This window comes from Saccopteryx leptura, chromosome 5 (genome assembly GCF_036850995.1).
Source record: "Saccopteryx leptura isolate mSacLep1 chromosome 5, mSacLep1_pri_phased_curated, whole genome shotgun sequence".
Lineage (NCBI taxonomy): Eukaryota > Metazoa > Chordata > Mammalia > Chiroptera > Emballonuridae > Saccopteryx > Saccopteryx leptura.
Genome location: NC_089507.1, coordinates 161,615,610 through 161,630,456, shown reverse-complemented (window position 1 = coordinate 161,630,456; position 14,847 = coordinate 161,615,610). Strand labels below are relative to the sequence as shown.

General features: G+C 36.6%; 1 protein-coding gene across 1 annotated transcript in view; it reads right to left on the bottom strand.

The window, feature by feature from the left end:
* Positions 1-14,847, bottom strand: part of ANKRD31 (ankyrin repeat domain 31) — a 265,656-nt gene that overhangs the window by 158,930 nt on the left and 91,879 nt on the right. Inside the window, 2 exon segments of the mRNA XM_066386576.1 lie at positions 872-1,027; positions 13,706-13,806. Of these exon segments, the coding sequence (XP_066242673.1) occupies positions 872-1,027; positions 13,706-13,806 (257 nt within the window).

Below are 14,847 nucleotides of genomic sequence, written 5' to 3'. Positions count from 1 at the left end.
GAAATAGTGATTCTGTAGTTTGCAATAATGTGCTCCACAACCTGACAGGGAAAAAAAGATGAGTTCTGGGAGGCTTGGGGAGGCGGGTGACAGAACTCTGTGGCTTTGTTTCCCTGTCTGGAATGCTAACCACCAGATAGCCATGGGAAACCCCCATGCTGTATCGTTGCCCAGGTCACTCTGCTCAGCTGCAGCTTGTGCTGCTCACTCCTGCAGGAGCACCCACTAAATCTCTCTGCTCCTCCTGGCAGAAGGTAGCACCAGTCACAACTCAATTTCTCCGATTTCTTGCCTGAACCTCGTTGTGAGCTCCTGGCTGCAGGACTGTGTTCAGGGTTCGTCTTAGCTCTCCATCCTTCTTGACTCCTATTTGTTCCCAAGTGACCATCTTTAGATGTTTCAATGGGTAGATCTCTCAGGAGTACCTGTACATTGAGCTTGGGATCCTTTGTTGAAATTTCAAGGAGAATCAATGGGATCGCTCATGCTTCCATTCCTCTGACGTCACCTCTTTCAACTTTTGACCTCATTTCTCTTTCACTCAAAGTTGAGGCACATAGTAAAAATGACCAGCAAATGCAACACTGGCTTCAGGAACCCCATCCTCTGTGTAATGCCACTGCACACAACCCACCTGGTGGGCCCCAGGCAGGAATAATCATTGATGGTGAATATAATGCTCCTCTTTTGCTCCCTCTACTCACCACTTCCTTGGGAGATGATAGGGAAGCACTACCTTTGTAGGAAAATTACCTGAAAGCTTTCCATTTGAGACTTGCCTTAGGCCCACTTTGCCATACTTTCATAGGAGTGACTCATCTAAAATTAAAAACCACTTTCATGGTAACTATAGGTGGTAACCCCAACTTACCAGCATAACTTGGTTGATTGACATTTCCTCCTTTTTTGATACAATGATGAACAAGATGAGTATCATTGTGCAGAGCAGCCTTATACAGTAAGTTCTCCCCAAAAATGTTTCTCCGGTTAATGAGAGAAAGACATAGTTGATTTATTTTCATGTTTTCTGAATGAGGAAAGGAACAAAAAAAAAGAAAAAACAATAATCCTTATTTGCAAATCAGGGGGAATACAGGTAACGGTGAATCCAGTCAACACTGTAGAATTACAGGCACACCATATTATTGAAAAGCATTTCATCCATCAACCCAACTATAATATTTCCAAGCAATAATGTGAAGAAAATAAATATTAGTTTGAAAATATTTGTAGAATTTATAAATCATCTGAGAAGTTTATACTGATTGAAACCCCATGAAAGGTACATAAATTAAAAGATTAATAAATTTTTTTAAGTTCTGATAAAAAAGATTATTAAAATCTAGAATCAAATGCTATTAAATCCAACAAAATGTTATATAACACCAAAATGTCTTATAAAACCATGAAAAGAAAATCTAAGAGATATGTGGGAAAATAGAAAAATTAACCACAATGAGACTAGAAGAGAATTTTAAACTTTCTTTCTTTGCTAAAAATAACTTATTAAAGAACTATGATCTTTATCTGTATAATAGTCTTGATTTCCTAAGCCAGGAAATACACAATTAAAATAGTTTACTGACATTAGAGAAATAACAGCATGAAAGATACTCATCTCTCTCTTTGAAATTTCAACAAATTCTACGACTAGATGCAGTGGAAAAAAAACAAACAGATGAACCTGAAATATACACATACCAGATAGACAAAGGTATGATCGTGCAAGAAGGCAGGCCAAAGTACAGAAGAAAAAATAATATCAGAATACTGAGTCTTTCTCCTTCCTCATGGACTTGAGGGAGGGAGGCACTGTTGGAGCAGGCTTTGTCTCAGACCTGGAGGAGCAGGGAGAAAAGGAGAGTGTGGGGGAAGGAGCAAAGTAAGGGGTGACAACCATGATTACGGGCCACTTCCCGGCTTCTGCTGCACCTGTTATTGCAGGGCTGCACTATTACAGGCATGGGGCTCAGACAAAGCCAGTGCCAAGGTCCCAAGAACTGCAGGCAAATAGCTTATGGCAATCGGCCCAAAGGACACGGGGCACGCTTAATCTGCCCATCTGACTGGCACAATTTAGCCTCGTGGCACCAGATGTGCTTGATCTGGGATCTGCATACCACCAGTTCTGAAACTGGAGCACCAGCTTACCAGAGGGAGTTTAGCATGTGTGGCCAGGAAGCCCCTGATCTGCAATCTCTGCCACAGCTGCTCCTGAACCTCGGGGACACTGGCTTGTAGTGCATACCCCCTGCCCAGCCAGGGCTATGCTTGGAGAGCTTAGAGTGATATTAGAGGAGAAACTGTACTCTGTTACCCCAGTTTCGTGGTTCCTCATTGCTCCTCTCACTGTGAAAACAGCAGTAGTGACAGACTTCTTTCCACTAGGTCTCCAGGCTGCTCTCTCCTGTGAGAGGCAGAAGCACCCAGAAACTAGATCCCCTGCTCTGTTGGGACGTGGTGGAGGGCCCTGGAGGACTCCTGGTCAGCCAATGCCAGTATCATAAAATTGCAAAGCCGTAGCAATAAGACTCTCCTACCAACACGACAACACTGCTGTCATCATTACAAAGGTGACAGCTAAACCTTAACAGAACACCCAAGAATTTTGCAGAGGCAAATCTTGGAGTGTAGTGCCCCCTTCCAGAGAAAGGAATAATTATCTGTTATTGGGGTTATTAACAACATCACTCGCAAATGCCATAAAGGTAAAAAAAAATCAAATATGGACATACAAGACAGAGATGTAGCTTAGATAAATGATGAAAAATCTCAATTACATGGAAACTTTGGAGCTTAGTGACAGAGAAACCAAAATTGAAGCTTTGAAAATAATAAGATACAAGAAAACACTGAAAGGCAATTTAGTGAGTTCAATAAACAACTTAATGAACAAAGAGTACTTCACCAAGGAAACTGAAACTACAAAAAAGAACATAAAGAAATGAAAAGCTCAATACACAAACTGAAAAATGAGGTAACAAGCTTAGCCAGATAGAGGAGAGAATCAGAGACACTGAAGACAGGCAACTACAGATCCTACAGAGAGAAGAAGAGAGACTCATGAATTAATAAAAATGAGAAAGCTCTACAAGAATTGTCTGACTCCATCAGGAAGAGCAATATATGAATAATGGGTATATTAGAAGAGGAAGAGAGGGAAAAGGAAATGGAGAACATTCTGAAACAAATAATCAATGAGAACTTGCCAAGCATATGGAAAGAGAGCCTCAAATCCAAAAAGCAAACAGAACACCAAGTTACCTCAACCCAAACAGACTTCTCCAAGGCACATTGTAATTAAGTTATCATAAATCAATGACAAAGAAAGAATCCTCAAGATAGCTAGAGAGAAGAATGATATAACATATAAAAGAAGGTCCATTAGGCTATTATCAGACTTCTCAGCAAAAACTCTACAAGCCAGGAGAGTGTGGACCACAACATTTAAAGTAATGAAAGAGAGGACCTACTAACCAAGAATACTATATCTATCAAAGCTAACCTTCAAATATGAAAGGGAAATGAAAATATTTAGACATACAGAAGAGAATTTATCACCAGAAAACCCCCACTACAGAAAATACTAAAGGAGGTTATTGAACCAGATACAAAGAACAAAACAAGAAAAAATTACAAGTAAAAAATTTTTAACAAAACCACAATAAAAACAAGGATAACCTGTGACAATAACATAAAAGGGGAGAGCATAAAGATCGGCAGTAACAAAGGAGGATGGAGTGTAAAAGCACTCATGAGATAATGGACTGTAAAAGCTATGATAATTTTTCTTCCAATAACCTAATGGTAACCACCACTGAAAATGCTACTACTAAAACACATAGCTTAAAAAACAAACAAATAACAAAAAAAAACCCAGAAGAAAGAAGTATGGAATACCATCAAAAAAAGCCAAAAACCGAAAAAACAAATGACAGAAAAACAGAAACGAAGAACCAAACAAGACACAAAGCTATCAGAAAGCAGTATAGAAAATGGCAATAAAAAATCCTCAAGTATCAATAATTACACTAAATGTAAATGGACTGAACTCACCAATAAAGAGGCAGAGAAAAGCAGATTAAATCAAGAAGCAAAACTCAACAATATGCTGCCTTCAAGAGACACATCTGAGCTACAAGGATAAAAATAGATTCAAAGTGAAAGGTTGGAAAACGATTCTCCAAGCAAATAATATGCAAAGAAAAGCAGGAGTAGCTATACTCATATCTGACTACAAGACAACAAAGGTAACCAGAGACAAGGATGGACATTTCATAATGATAAAGGGAACACTGTATCAAGAAGGCATAATACTCCTTAATATTTATGCACCAAACAAAGGAGCATCAAAATACATAAGACAACTACTAACTGATCTAAAAGTGCAAACCGAAAAAAATATAATCATACTTGGAGACCTCAATACACCATTTATGGCTTTAGATCATTCATCCAAACAGAAAATCAATAAAGAAATATCAGCCTTAAATGAAACACTAGAACAAATGGACATAATAGACATCTACAGGACATTTCATCCCAAAATGTCAGAGTATACATTTTTCTCCAGTGTACCTGGGACATTCTCAAAAACAGACCATCTGCTGGGCCACAAAACAAACATCAACAAATTCAGAAAGATTAAAATTATACCAATCATATTCTCTGACCATAAGAAATTGAAACTAGAATTAAACAGCAAAAAAAAAAAAGTAATCAAACCCACAAAAATGTGGAAATTAAACAACATAATTCTAAAAACTGAATGGGTCATAGAAGAAATAAGAGATCAAAAGCTATATACAAACAAATAAAAATGACAATATGACATATCAGAATCTCTGGGATGCAGCAAAAGCAGTAATAAGAGGAATGTTCATATCATTACATGCTTATATGAAAAATCAAGAGAGAGCCCAAGTAAACAACCTAACATCACATCTTAAGGAACTAGGAAAAAAAAGGCAACCCAAACCCAGCAGAAGAAAGGAAATAATAAAAATCAGGGCAGAAATAAATGAAATAAAGAACAGAAACAGTGTAGAAAAAATTAATACAACAAAGAGCTGATTCTTGGAAAAGACCAATAAAATTGACAAATATCTGGCAAGACTCACTAAGGAAAAAAGAGAAAAGACTCATATAAACAAAATCTAAAATGAAAGAGAAGAAATTACCACAGATATCGTTGATATACAAAGGATCATCGCAGAATACTATGAAAAATCATATGGCACCAAATTCTACAATCTAGAAGAAATGGATAAACTCCAAGAACAATACAATCTTCCTAGACTGAATCAGAAAGTAGAAAGCCTAAATAAACCAATAAGCAGGGAGGAAACAGAAACAACTATCAAAAACCTTCCCAAAAATAAAACTGTGGGGCCAGATGGATATACTAGTGAATTCTACCAAACATTCAAAGAAAAACTGGTTCCTATCCTTCTCAAAGTCTTCCAAAAAAATTGAAGAAGTAATACTTGCAAACACATTTTATGAGGGCAACATATCCCTCATACCAAAACCTGGTAAGGACAACACAAAAAAAGAAAACTACAGACCAATATCTCTAATAAATACAGATGCAAAAATACTAACCAAAATACTAACAAATTGAATACAACACATCAAAAAAAAATTCATCATGATCAAGTGGGATTCATCGCAGAAACACAAGGATGGTTCAACATACATAAAACGATTAACGTAATAAACCAAATCAACAAAACAAAGAATAAAAACCATATCATCCTATCAATAGATGCAGAAAAGGAATTCAATAAAATACAATATCCTTTTATGTTTAAAACACTCAAAAAATGGGTATAGAAGGAAAATACCTCAACATAATATAGGCCACTTACGACAAACCATCAGCTAACATCATACTAAATGGTAAAACACTGAAAATTTTTCCTCTAAAATCAGGAACAAGACAAGGCTGCCTACTCTCTCCACTTCTATTCAACATAGTGCTGTGTTGTGGACCGTTAATGGCAAAAAGCCATTATAGATTCGAGGCTTGGCAGGGGGCTAAGTTCTATCCCCTCCATCTCCATATTTGGCTTTGATGCTAAGTGTTTGCACCCACTCTACTTCCTTCCTTGGGTTGCAGGAAGCAATATAGATGCCCTTCCTCTGACTCTTTGTTTGTTTCAGATGTTTGTAAATTTCACTAATGTATCCTGTTTTTGCCTTGGGAGAGTTCCTGTCTTAGCCTTTGATGTGCAACTTTGTATCAGGGTCCTTGATTTGCATAGGTCCATATAATAAAGCGAACTGGGGCTGTGAGGCACTCAGATGCTGCCAGGCAGTTTGAGGAGTCCTCCCGGTCCCATCGGTTTTGTTCTGACAAAGTGTGTTTCCTTAATTCCGCACCGTTATTTGGAGCTGCGCTGGTCCGCGGCAGTGCTGGAAGTTCTAGCCAAAGCAATTGGACAATAGAAAGAAATAAAAGGCATCCATATTGGGAAAGATGTAAAGGTTTCACTTTTTGCAGATGACATGATGCTGTACATAGACAACCCCAAAGACTCCACAAAAAGGCTATTAGAAATAATAAACCAATACAGTAAGGTTGCAGTATACAAAATTAATATACAAAAATCTATTGCTTTTTTATATGCCAACAATGAAACATAACAAAGAATATAAAGGACCTATTTACTAAATACTACAAAGCATTATTAAAGGAAATTGAAAAAGACACAATGAAATGAAAAAATATTCCCTGTTTGTGGATAGGAAGAATAAACATAGTTAAAATGGCCATCTTACTCAAAGCAACATACAAATTTAATGCAATTCCCATCAAAATTCCAATGTCATGTTTTAAAGAAATGGAACTAAAAATCAGGTTTATAAGGAACCATAAAAAAAAAACTCGAATAACCAAAGTAATCCTTAAAAAAAAATGAAGCTGGAGGCATCACAATACCCGATTTCAAACTATGTATACTACAGAGCCATGATAATCAAAACATCATGGTACTGGCAGAAAAATAGACACTCAGACCAATGACACAGAATAGAGACCCCAGAAATAAAACCACATATATATAGTCAAATCATCTTTGATGAAGAAGCCAAAAACACACAATGGAGAAAAAAATTGGAAAGCCACATGCAAAAGAATGAAACTTGACTACAGTGTATCTCCTTGCACAAAATTACTTCAAAATGGATCAAAGACCTAAATATAAGATCTGAAACAATAAATTACACAGAAGAAAACATATGTACTAAACTCATGGACCTTGGCCATAAAGAACATTTTATGAATTTGACTCCAAAGGCAAGGGAAGTAAAGGCAAAGATAAATGAATGAGACTACATCAGACTAAGAAGTTTCTGCACAGCAAAAGAAACTGTAAACAAAACAAATCAGCAACCAACTAAATGGGAGATGATATTTTCAAACAACAGCTCAGAAAATATCCAAAGCACATGAAGAACTCACAAAACTCAGCAACAAACAAACAATTCAATAAAAAAAAATGGGAAGAGGACATGAACAGACACTTCTCCCAAGAAAAATACAAATGGCCAACAGATATATGAAACAATGCTCATCATCATTAACTATTCAAGAAATGCAAATCAAAACTACAATGAGATACCACCTCACACCTGTTAGATTAGCTATTATCAACAAGACAGGTGCTAGAGAGGCTATGGAGAAAAAGGAACCCTCATTCACTGTTCGTGGTAATGTAAATTAGTGCAACCATTATGAAAGAAAGTATGGTGGTTCCTCAAAAAATTAAGAATAGAACTATCATATGACCCAGCAATCCATCTACAGGGTATATACCCCCAAAACGTGAAAACATGGGTACATAAAGATACATGCACCCCCATGTTCATTGCTGCATTGTTCACAGTGGCTGAGACATGGAAACAGCCAAAATGCCCTTCAATAGAGGATTGGATAAAGAAGAAGTGGTACATGTATGGAAACAATGGAATACTACTCAGCCATAAGAAATGATGACATAGTATCATTTACGACAACATGGATGGACCTTGATAACATTATATTGAGTGATATAAGTAAATCAAAAAAAGCTAAGAATTGTATGATTCCATACATAGGTGGGATACAAAATTGAGCGAATGAACATAGACAGGGATCAGTGGTTACCAGAGTGAAGGAAAGGGTGAAGAGGAGGGGGATGGGTGAAGGGAAGGGGCTTAAAGAGAAACAAAATATAGGGTGACAGAGATGATTTGACTTTGGGTGATGGGTATACAACATAATTGACTGTCCAAAGGATGTGGAAATGTTTTCTATAAACCTATGTACTCTGATTGACCAATATCAACCTGTTGAATTTTAGTGTCTAAATAAAAAAATAGTTTACCAAGCCCTGGCAGGTTGGCTCAGTGGTAAAGTGTTGACCTGGCATGTGGAAGTCCCAGGTTCGATTCCTGGCCAAGGCACACAGGAGAAGTGCCCATCTGCTTCTCCTTCCTTCCCCCTCTCCTTTCTCTCTAGCTCTCTCTTCCCCTCCTGCAGCCAAGGCTCCATTGAAGCAAAGTTGGCCCAGGCGCTGAGGATGGCTCCATGGCCTCCACCTCAGGTGCTAGAATAGCTCCAGATGCAGCAGAGCAAAGCCCCAGATGGGACGAGCATCACCCCTGGTGGGCATGCCGGGTGGATCCCAGTTGGGCACATGCAGGATTCTGTCCGTCTGCCTCCTCCTGCTTCTCACTTTGGAAAAATACAATAAACAAACAAACACATAAACAAAGTAAAATAGTTTACCAAGTTATACATAACAGGTATCATTTCTCCACTATGCCTCCTAAAATACTGAAACTCCTCATTTAGAAACTCCAAATCCTGTGAATTTTTGTGGATTGTGGGTGTAGCGCAGAGTGCATTCCTAGCAGCTGTGGCTGATGCAATGCTGTGAGAATACTCCAGCTCCCAGAAGCCTCCTGGGCATACCCAAGAAGGAAGCTCACTCGCTATAAGGAAGTGACTTAGCACCAACCACGCAGCTCCCTGATCTTTTCAGCCATTGGCTTTGAAGGACACGCTGTAACACCCTATTGGCTGAACCCATGTATATAAGCTAGTTTACATCCTGAATAAAGTGGATCTGTGTCATTGAACCTGGTCCCCGGAGTCGGGTCTTTGTGTCTCTGTCATCCTCACCCCTGGCAGGACTTGTCCACAGTGGGTAGTATTTATTTGGTTGTTCCCTGATGGTTCTCCAAAGAATTTCACATCAGACTAGCTCTGATAGCTTCTGCAATTTTGTTTTAGCTAACCTTCCCCATTCCAAAACCTCACAAACGTAACTGAGTACTGCAGTAGATTTCTTAGTAGACCACAAAATGCCTTTTATTTGATTCTTTCCACTAAGTTCCACTGTAAGACAAACCAACAGCTCAGCATTTGAGTCTATCTTCCTCCATCCAAGAAAGACTAGAAAGCACTTTGTTCCTGCCAGATAAACTTACCAAAAATCAGTAGTCATAACTCCAAGATCTTTTCCAGTTTTTATTTGTTGTTATAATTATATCATAAATTTAAAATAGAAAAATTTTAATAAAAACTAAGTTGTGAAAACATTCACTCCCAATCATGACTAAATGACAACTGTTACTTGCCCTTCCATTGTAAATAAATTTATTTTGATTGGTGTGGTAAGCTAAATAATGGTCCTCCAAAAATGTTCACATCTTAATCCCCAGAACCTCAGAATGCTATCCTATTTAGCAAATAGGACTCTGTCGGTGTGGTTAAGTTACGGATCTTGGGAAGAGCAAAGCAGGAAGATCAAAAAAGGAGAAAGAAATGTGACCACAGAATCAGAGACTGGATCAATGAGGCTAGAAGCAAAGGGATGCTACCGAGTCTAAAAGCTGGAACAGATTTGTCCCTGAAGCCAACAGAAGGAACCTGCCCTGCTGACACCTTGATTTTAACTCTTAATATCTGGACTCTGGACCTCAGGAAAGTTAAGAGAAAAGGTTGTACTTTTTTAAGTCACTAATTTTATAATAAATTATTACCACAATAGGAAACTAATATAATTAGTGTTAGCAAAGTATATTTTCTCCCATTGTTTTAATTTTAACCTACTTATATTTTGAGGTGTTTCTTAAAGTCAGCGTATAGTTAGGTCTTGCTTTTTCATCCAATTTGACAATTTTGCCTTTTAACTGGGAGTGTCTTGACTATTTACATTTCATGTGACTGTTGATGTGATTAGGTTTGATTGCATCATCTTGATATTTGTTTTCTGTTTTTCCCATCCCTTCTTCCCTTTTCCCTCTTCTACCTTCCTTTGGGTTAACGCTGAATAGTTTTGTTATTCTATTTTTTTCTTTGTATCCTATTAGTAGCTATAATTTATTTCTTTGTTATAATGTTTCCTTTAGGTTTTATAGCAGGGGTCCCCAAACTTTTTACACAGGGGGCCAGTTCACTGTCCCTCAGACCATTGGAGGGCCGGACTATAAAAAAAAAACTATGAACAAATCCCTATGCACACTGCACATATCTTATTTTAAAGTAAAAAAACAAAACGAGAACAAATACAGTATTTAAAATAAAGAACAAGTAAATTTAAATCAACAAACTGACCAATATTTCAATGGGAACTATGGGCCTGCTTTTGGCTAATGAGATGGTCAATGTCCAGTTCCATATTTGTCACTGCTAGCCATAACAAGTGATATGACGTGCTTCCGGAGCCCTGACATGTGCGTTCCGCGTCACCAGAAGTAGTACTGTATGTGAGCGACGCCGCACTTTGTGGCACTGCCACATACAGTACTCCAGGAGCACAGGATGCAGATGCACCCTGTGCTCCTCTCACTGACCACCAATGAAAGAAATGCCCCTTCTGGAAGTGCGGTGGGGGCCGGATAAATGGCCTCAGGGGGCCGCATGCGGCCCGTGGGCCATAGTTTGGGAACCCCTGTTCCAGCTTCTGTATGTCTGAAACCTTATTTCACCTTCATTTTGAAAGATATTTTCCTGGATATAGAATTCTAGGTTCTAGTTATAGAATTCTAGGAATAAATTTTTGCTTAGAAGTTTAAAGCCATTACTCCACTGTCTTCTTGCTTGCAGTTTCCAACAATATATTTGATGCTATCTTTATTCTTCCATATATATAATATGCCTTTTTTCTTATCACTACATATATAATCATTGTGATTTCTTAAACGCCTAAATGTTATTTCATTGGTTATATTATAATTTATTAACTATTCACCTAGTTTAGATTGATTCTAGTTTACTATAATAAACAAGGCTGTGATGGACATCATTATAAAAATATATATCTGAGCAAGTGTAGTTATAGAAAAATCACTTTAAGTAAAATTGCTGATTAGAAAGAATGGTAACTTAAATTGTGATGAATGCAAATAAACTGCCTTGTAAAAAGACTGAACAAACAATTTCCAACAACATATGAGAATGTTTATTTTTTCCACATTCTCACCACTGGGAAGTCTCAATGTTCGGCATTCTCTTAGGTGAGAATTATACTTCTTAATTTGCATTTCTTTAATCATGAGGGAGATAGTAATCTTTTTGGTGTTCACTTTTTCTTTTCGCTGTGAATTGCTTGGTCAGGTTCCTTATCCATTTTTCTTTATCTTTTATCCTTACTGTTTTGTAAGAGCTCTTTGTATGCTAATGAAATTCACCATTGTCATGTATTACTGATACTTCTGTGTTTGATGTTTGGTTTATTTTCCCAAACAATTATTTCAAAATGTATGTAGTAAATTTCATCATTCCTTTCCCTCCTGGCTTCTGAGGTTGAATCATTTATTTAAAAGGCTTTTTCTACTCTGAGATTACAAAACGATTCACCTCTAGAACTTTATCTTTTCTAAGTCTTTGGCCAAACTGGAACTAAATTTAATATAAGAAATGCTACAGGAATCCAATTTTGTTTGTGTTTTTCACTATTTTTTGCTTAGTCCTTCTTTTTGCCACCAATTTGAGATGCCATCTTAATCACATACCTGCCCCCATACTCCCATTGTATTGGGCTTCTACATCCAAACTTTTTGTTCTGTTTCATTGATTTGTCTGTCTATTCCTGTAAAAATACCAATTATTTTAATTTCTGACTTCCTGTTTGTTTGCATATTATGTACAGCAGGTCCCTACCCTACTCTCCCTTTCCTTTTATTTTTTTAAGAATTTTTTTGGTGAGTTTTTCATATTTACTTTTCCAGCTGAAATTCAGTATCATATAACAATCTCATTGCGAACCTCCAGCAGTATAAAAGAAAAGGAGACAAAATAATTAACAAATAGAAATTTGTTCCTGATTGAATTCTCACGCATTTATAAAATAATTTAGGCAGAAGTATCTTAGAACATTGAATATTTATTGTCAAGAATAAGGTTTTTATTTCCATTTATTCAATCTTTTATGTCTCTCAGAATAATCTTTAAACCCTCTTCTTACAGGTATGGTACATTTCTTATTAGGCACACAAGTAGTTATTTTTCTCTCTTTGTAACTGTTTATGTTTTGTTTTGGGGGTTTTTTTGAGAGTGAGAGAGAGAGAGAGAGAGAGAGAAAGAGAGACAAACAGGAAAGGAGAGAGATGAGAAGCATCAACCTGATGCAGCACTTTAGTTGTTCACTGATTGCTTTCTCATACATGCCTTTACTGGAGGGCTCCAGCTGAGCCAGTGACCCCTTGCTCAGGCCTGCGATCTTGGGCTTCAAGCTAGATGAGACCATTCTCAAGCCAGTGATCTCGGAGTTTTAAACCCGGGTTCTCAGCATCCCAGGCCAATGCTCTATTCACTGCACCACCACCTAAGCAGGCTCTTAGTACCTATTTTAAATAGGATGTTCTGTTCTCTAACTGGGTTATCTTTTATACACGTAAGGTATTTACTTTGTCTTCTTTTGGTTTATTGAATTTTTTAAAAAATTTTATTTGGAAGTAATTTCAGACTTACAAAATGTTGTAAAAATAAAATAAAGGATTCACTCATTGTTAATATTTTGCCACTACTTTTAAATCAATTGCCCTTTATATGTATACATACATCTACACACAGATACATATATACATAAAAAAAAACTTGCATGCACTATGTCTCACTATTCACTAGTATTTAAGGGTATATTTTCCCAAAACAAGGACATTATTTTTCATAACAAAATTATTATTAAATTTAGGGAAGTTTAACACTGATAAAATATTATTTAATCTACAGTTCATATTTCAATTTTACCAACTGTCCCCACTATTTTAACCAGTCTTTCTAGATTCTTGTTTTTCTTTCTGATAGTTTTTTTTTCAGTTTCCTCTTTAAAGTTTTATGGGAATACAGAAATAACATTTAAGAGTAATACATTTTTTCTTCTCCTTTCCTCCATTTATTCCTCTTGTATGATTTCTCAAAGCCTTATGCTAGGTTGGTCATACTACCAATAGGTCAGATATGTAAATTTTAAAAGGGTTCTATAACTATTCTCTCCAAAGTACAAGTATAGAAAAAATACCAGCCTATGAGCCAAAAGTTCAGGATCAAGTCCTGGTTATACTGTGCAATGCTGGAAAAAAATCCTTACCTCCTTGAAATTCCTCATCAGTAAAATGGAAAAGTTAAGAGAGATCATCTCTAAATCCTTTTTAGTACCAAAATTCTATATTTCTGTAAGTCACTTACTTAAAGAAATAAAGTATGCCTCACCATTTTTTCTTTCTTTCCAGATTTGTTTTCCACTCTTGAGTCTGGATAAATGCAGCATATTCTTCCTTTTATCTTCATTCATTAAAGCAGGACCCTGCATTCTTGAAAAATAAATGTGTTTCTAAAATTACTCTCATATTCTCTACAACCGTTTAAAGAGAACCATACTAAATTTTAACTAAATTTTTAAAATTCCAAGATATTTTACTGAGCTGTTGTCAAGCAGCACAGCAGTATTAAATATGGAGGTGGCCTCTAAGTAAACTGCAGATAAATCTGTGATAGGCATGCTAGTCATTATGATTTCTATGCTTTTCTTTGTTGTCACCTATATGTTCCTCTCCTTTAGGAGCAATCACCTACATGTGTATCCTGAGTCTCTTGCCCTTCACTCTCCAAGTTGGTATGCAATTATCCACTCTATTCACTTTTGGGGAGAAAAGAGGCAACCTCTTGACAAGATAAAAAGGACTTAACATTTGGTATAGCACTGAAAACTGCAAAATACTGAGATAAAAACAGACACATAGATCATAGGAACAGAATAGAGAGTCCGAAAATAAACCTATGAATGTATGGTCAATTAATTTACAACAAAGGAGCCAAGAATATACAATGGACAAAGTATAGTCTTTTAAAAAATGGTATTGAGAAAACTGGACAGCCACACACAAAAGAATGAAACTGGATCATGATCCTACACCATACACAAAAATTAACTGAAAATGGATTAAAGATTTGATGGTTAAGACCTAAAACCTTAAAACTCACAGGAAAAAAACGTAGAGGCAAGCACTTTCACACTGGTCTCTGCTACAAATATTTTGTATTTGACACCAAATGTGAAGGCAACAAAAACAAAATCAAACAAGTGGAACTACATCAAACTAAAAACCTTCTGCAGAGCAATGGAAACCATCAACAAAATGAAAAGGCAACCTATTAAATAGAAGAAAATATTTGCAAGTCATATATCTGATAAGGGGTTAAAATCCAAAATATATAAAGAACTCAAACAATTCAATAGCAAATAAAAATAAGATTAAAAGTGGTAGAGGAACTGAAAAGACATTTTTCTAAAAAAGACATCTAAATGGATGTACATGAGGTACATGAAAAGGTGCTCAATATCATGAATCATC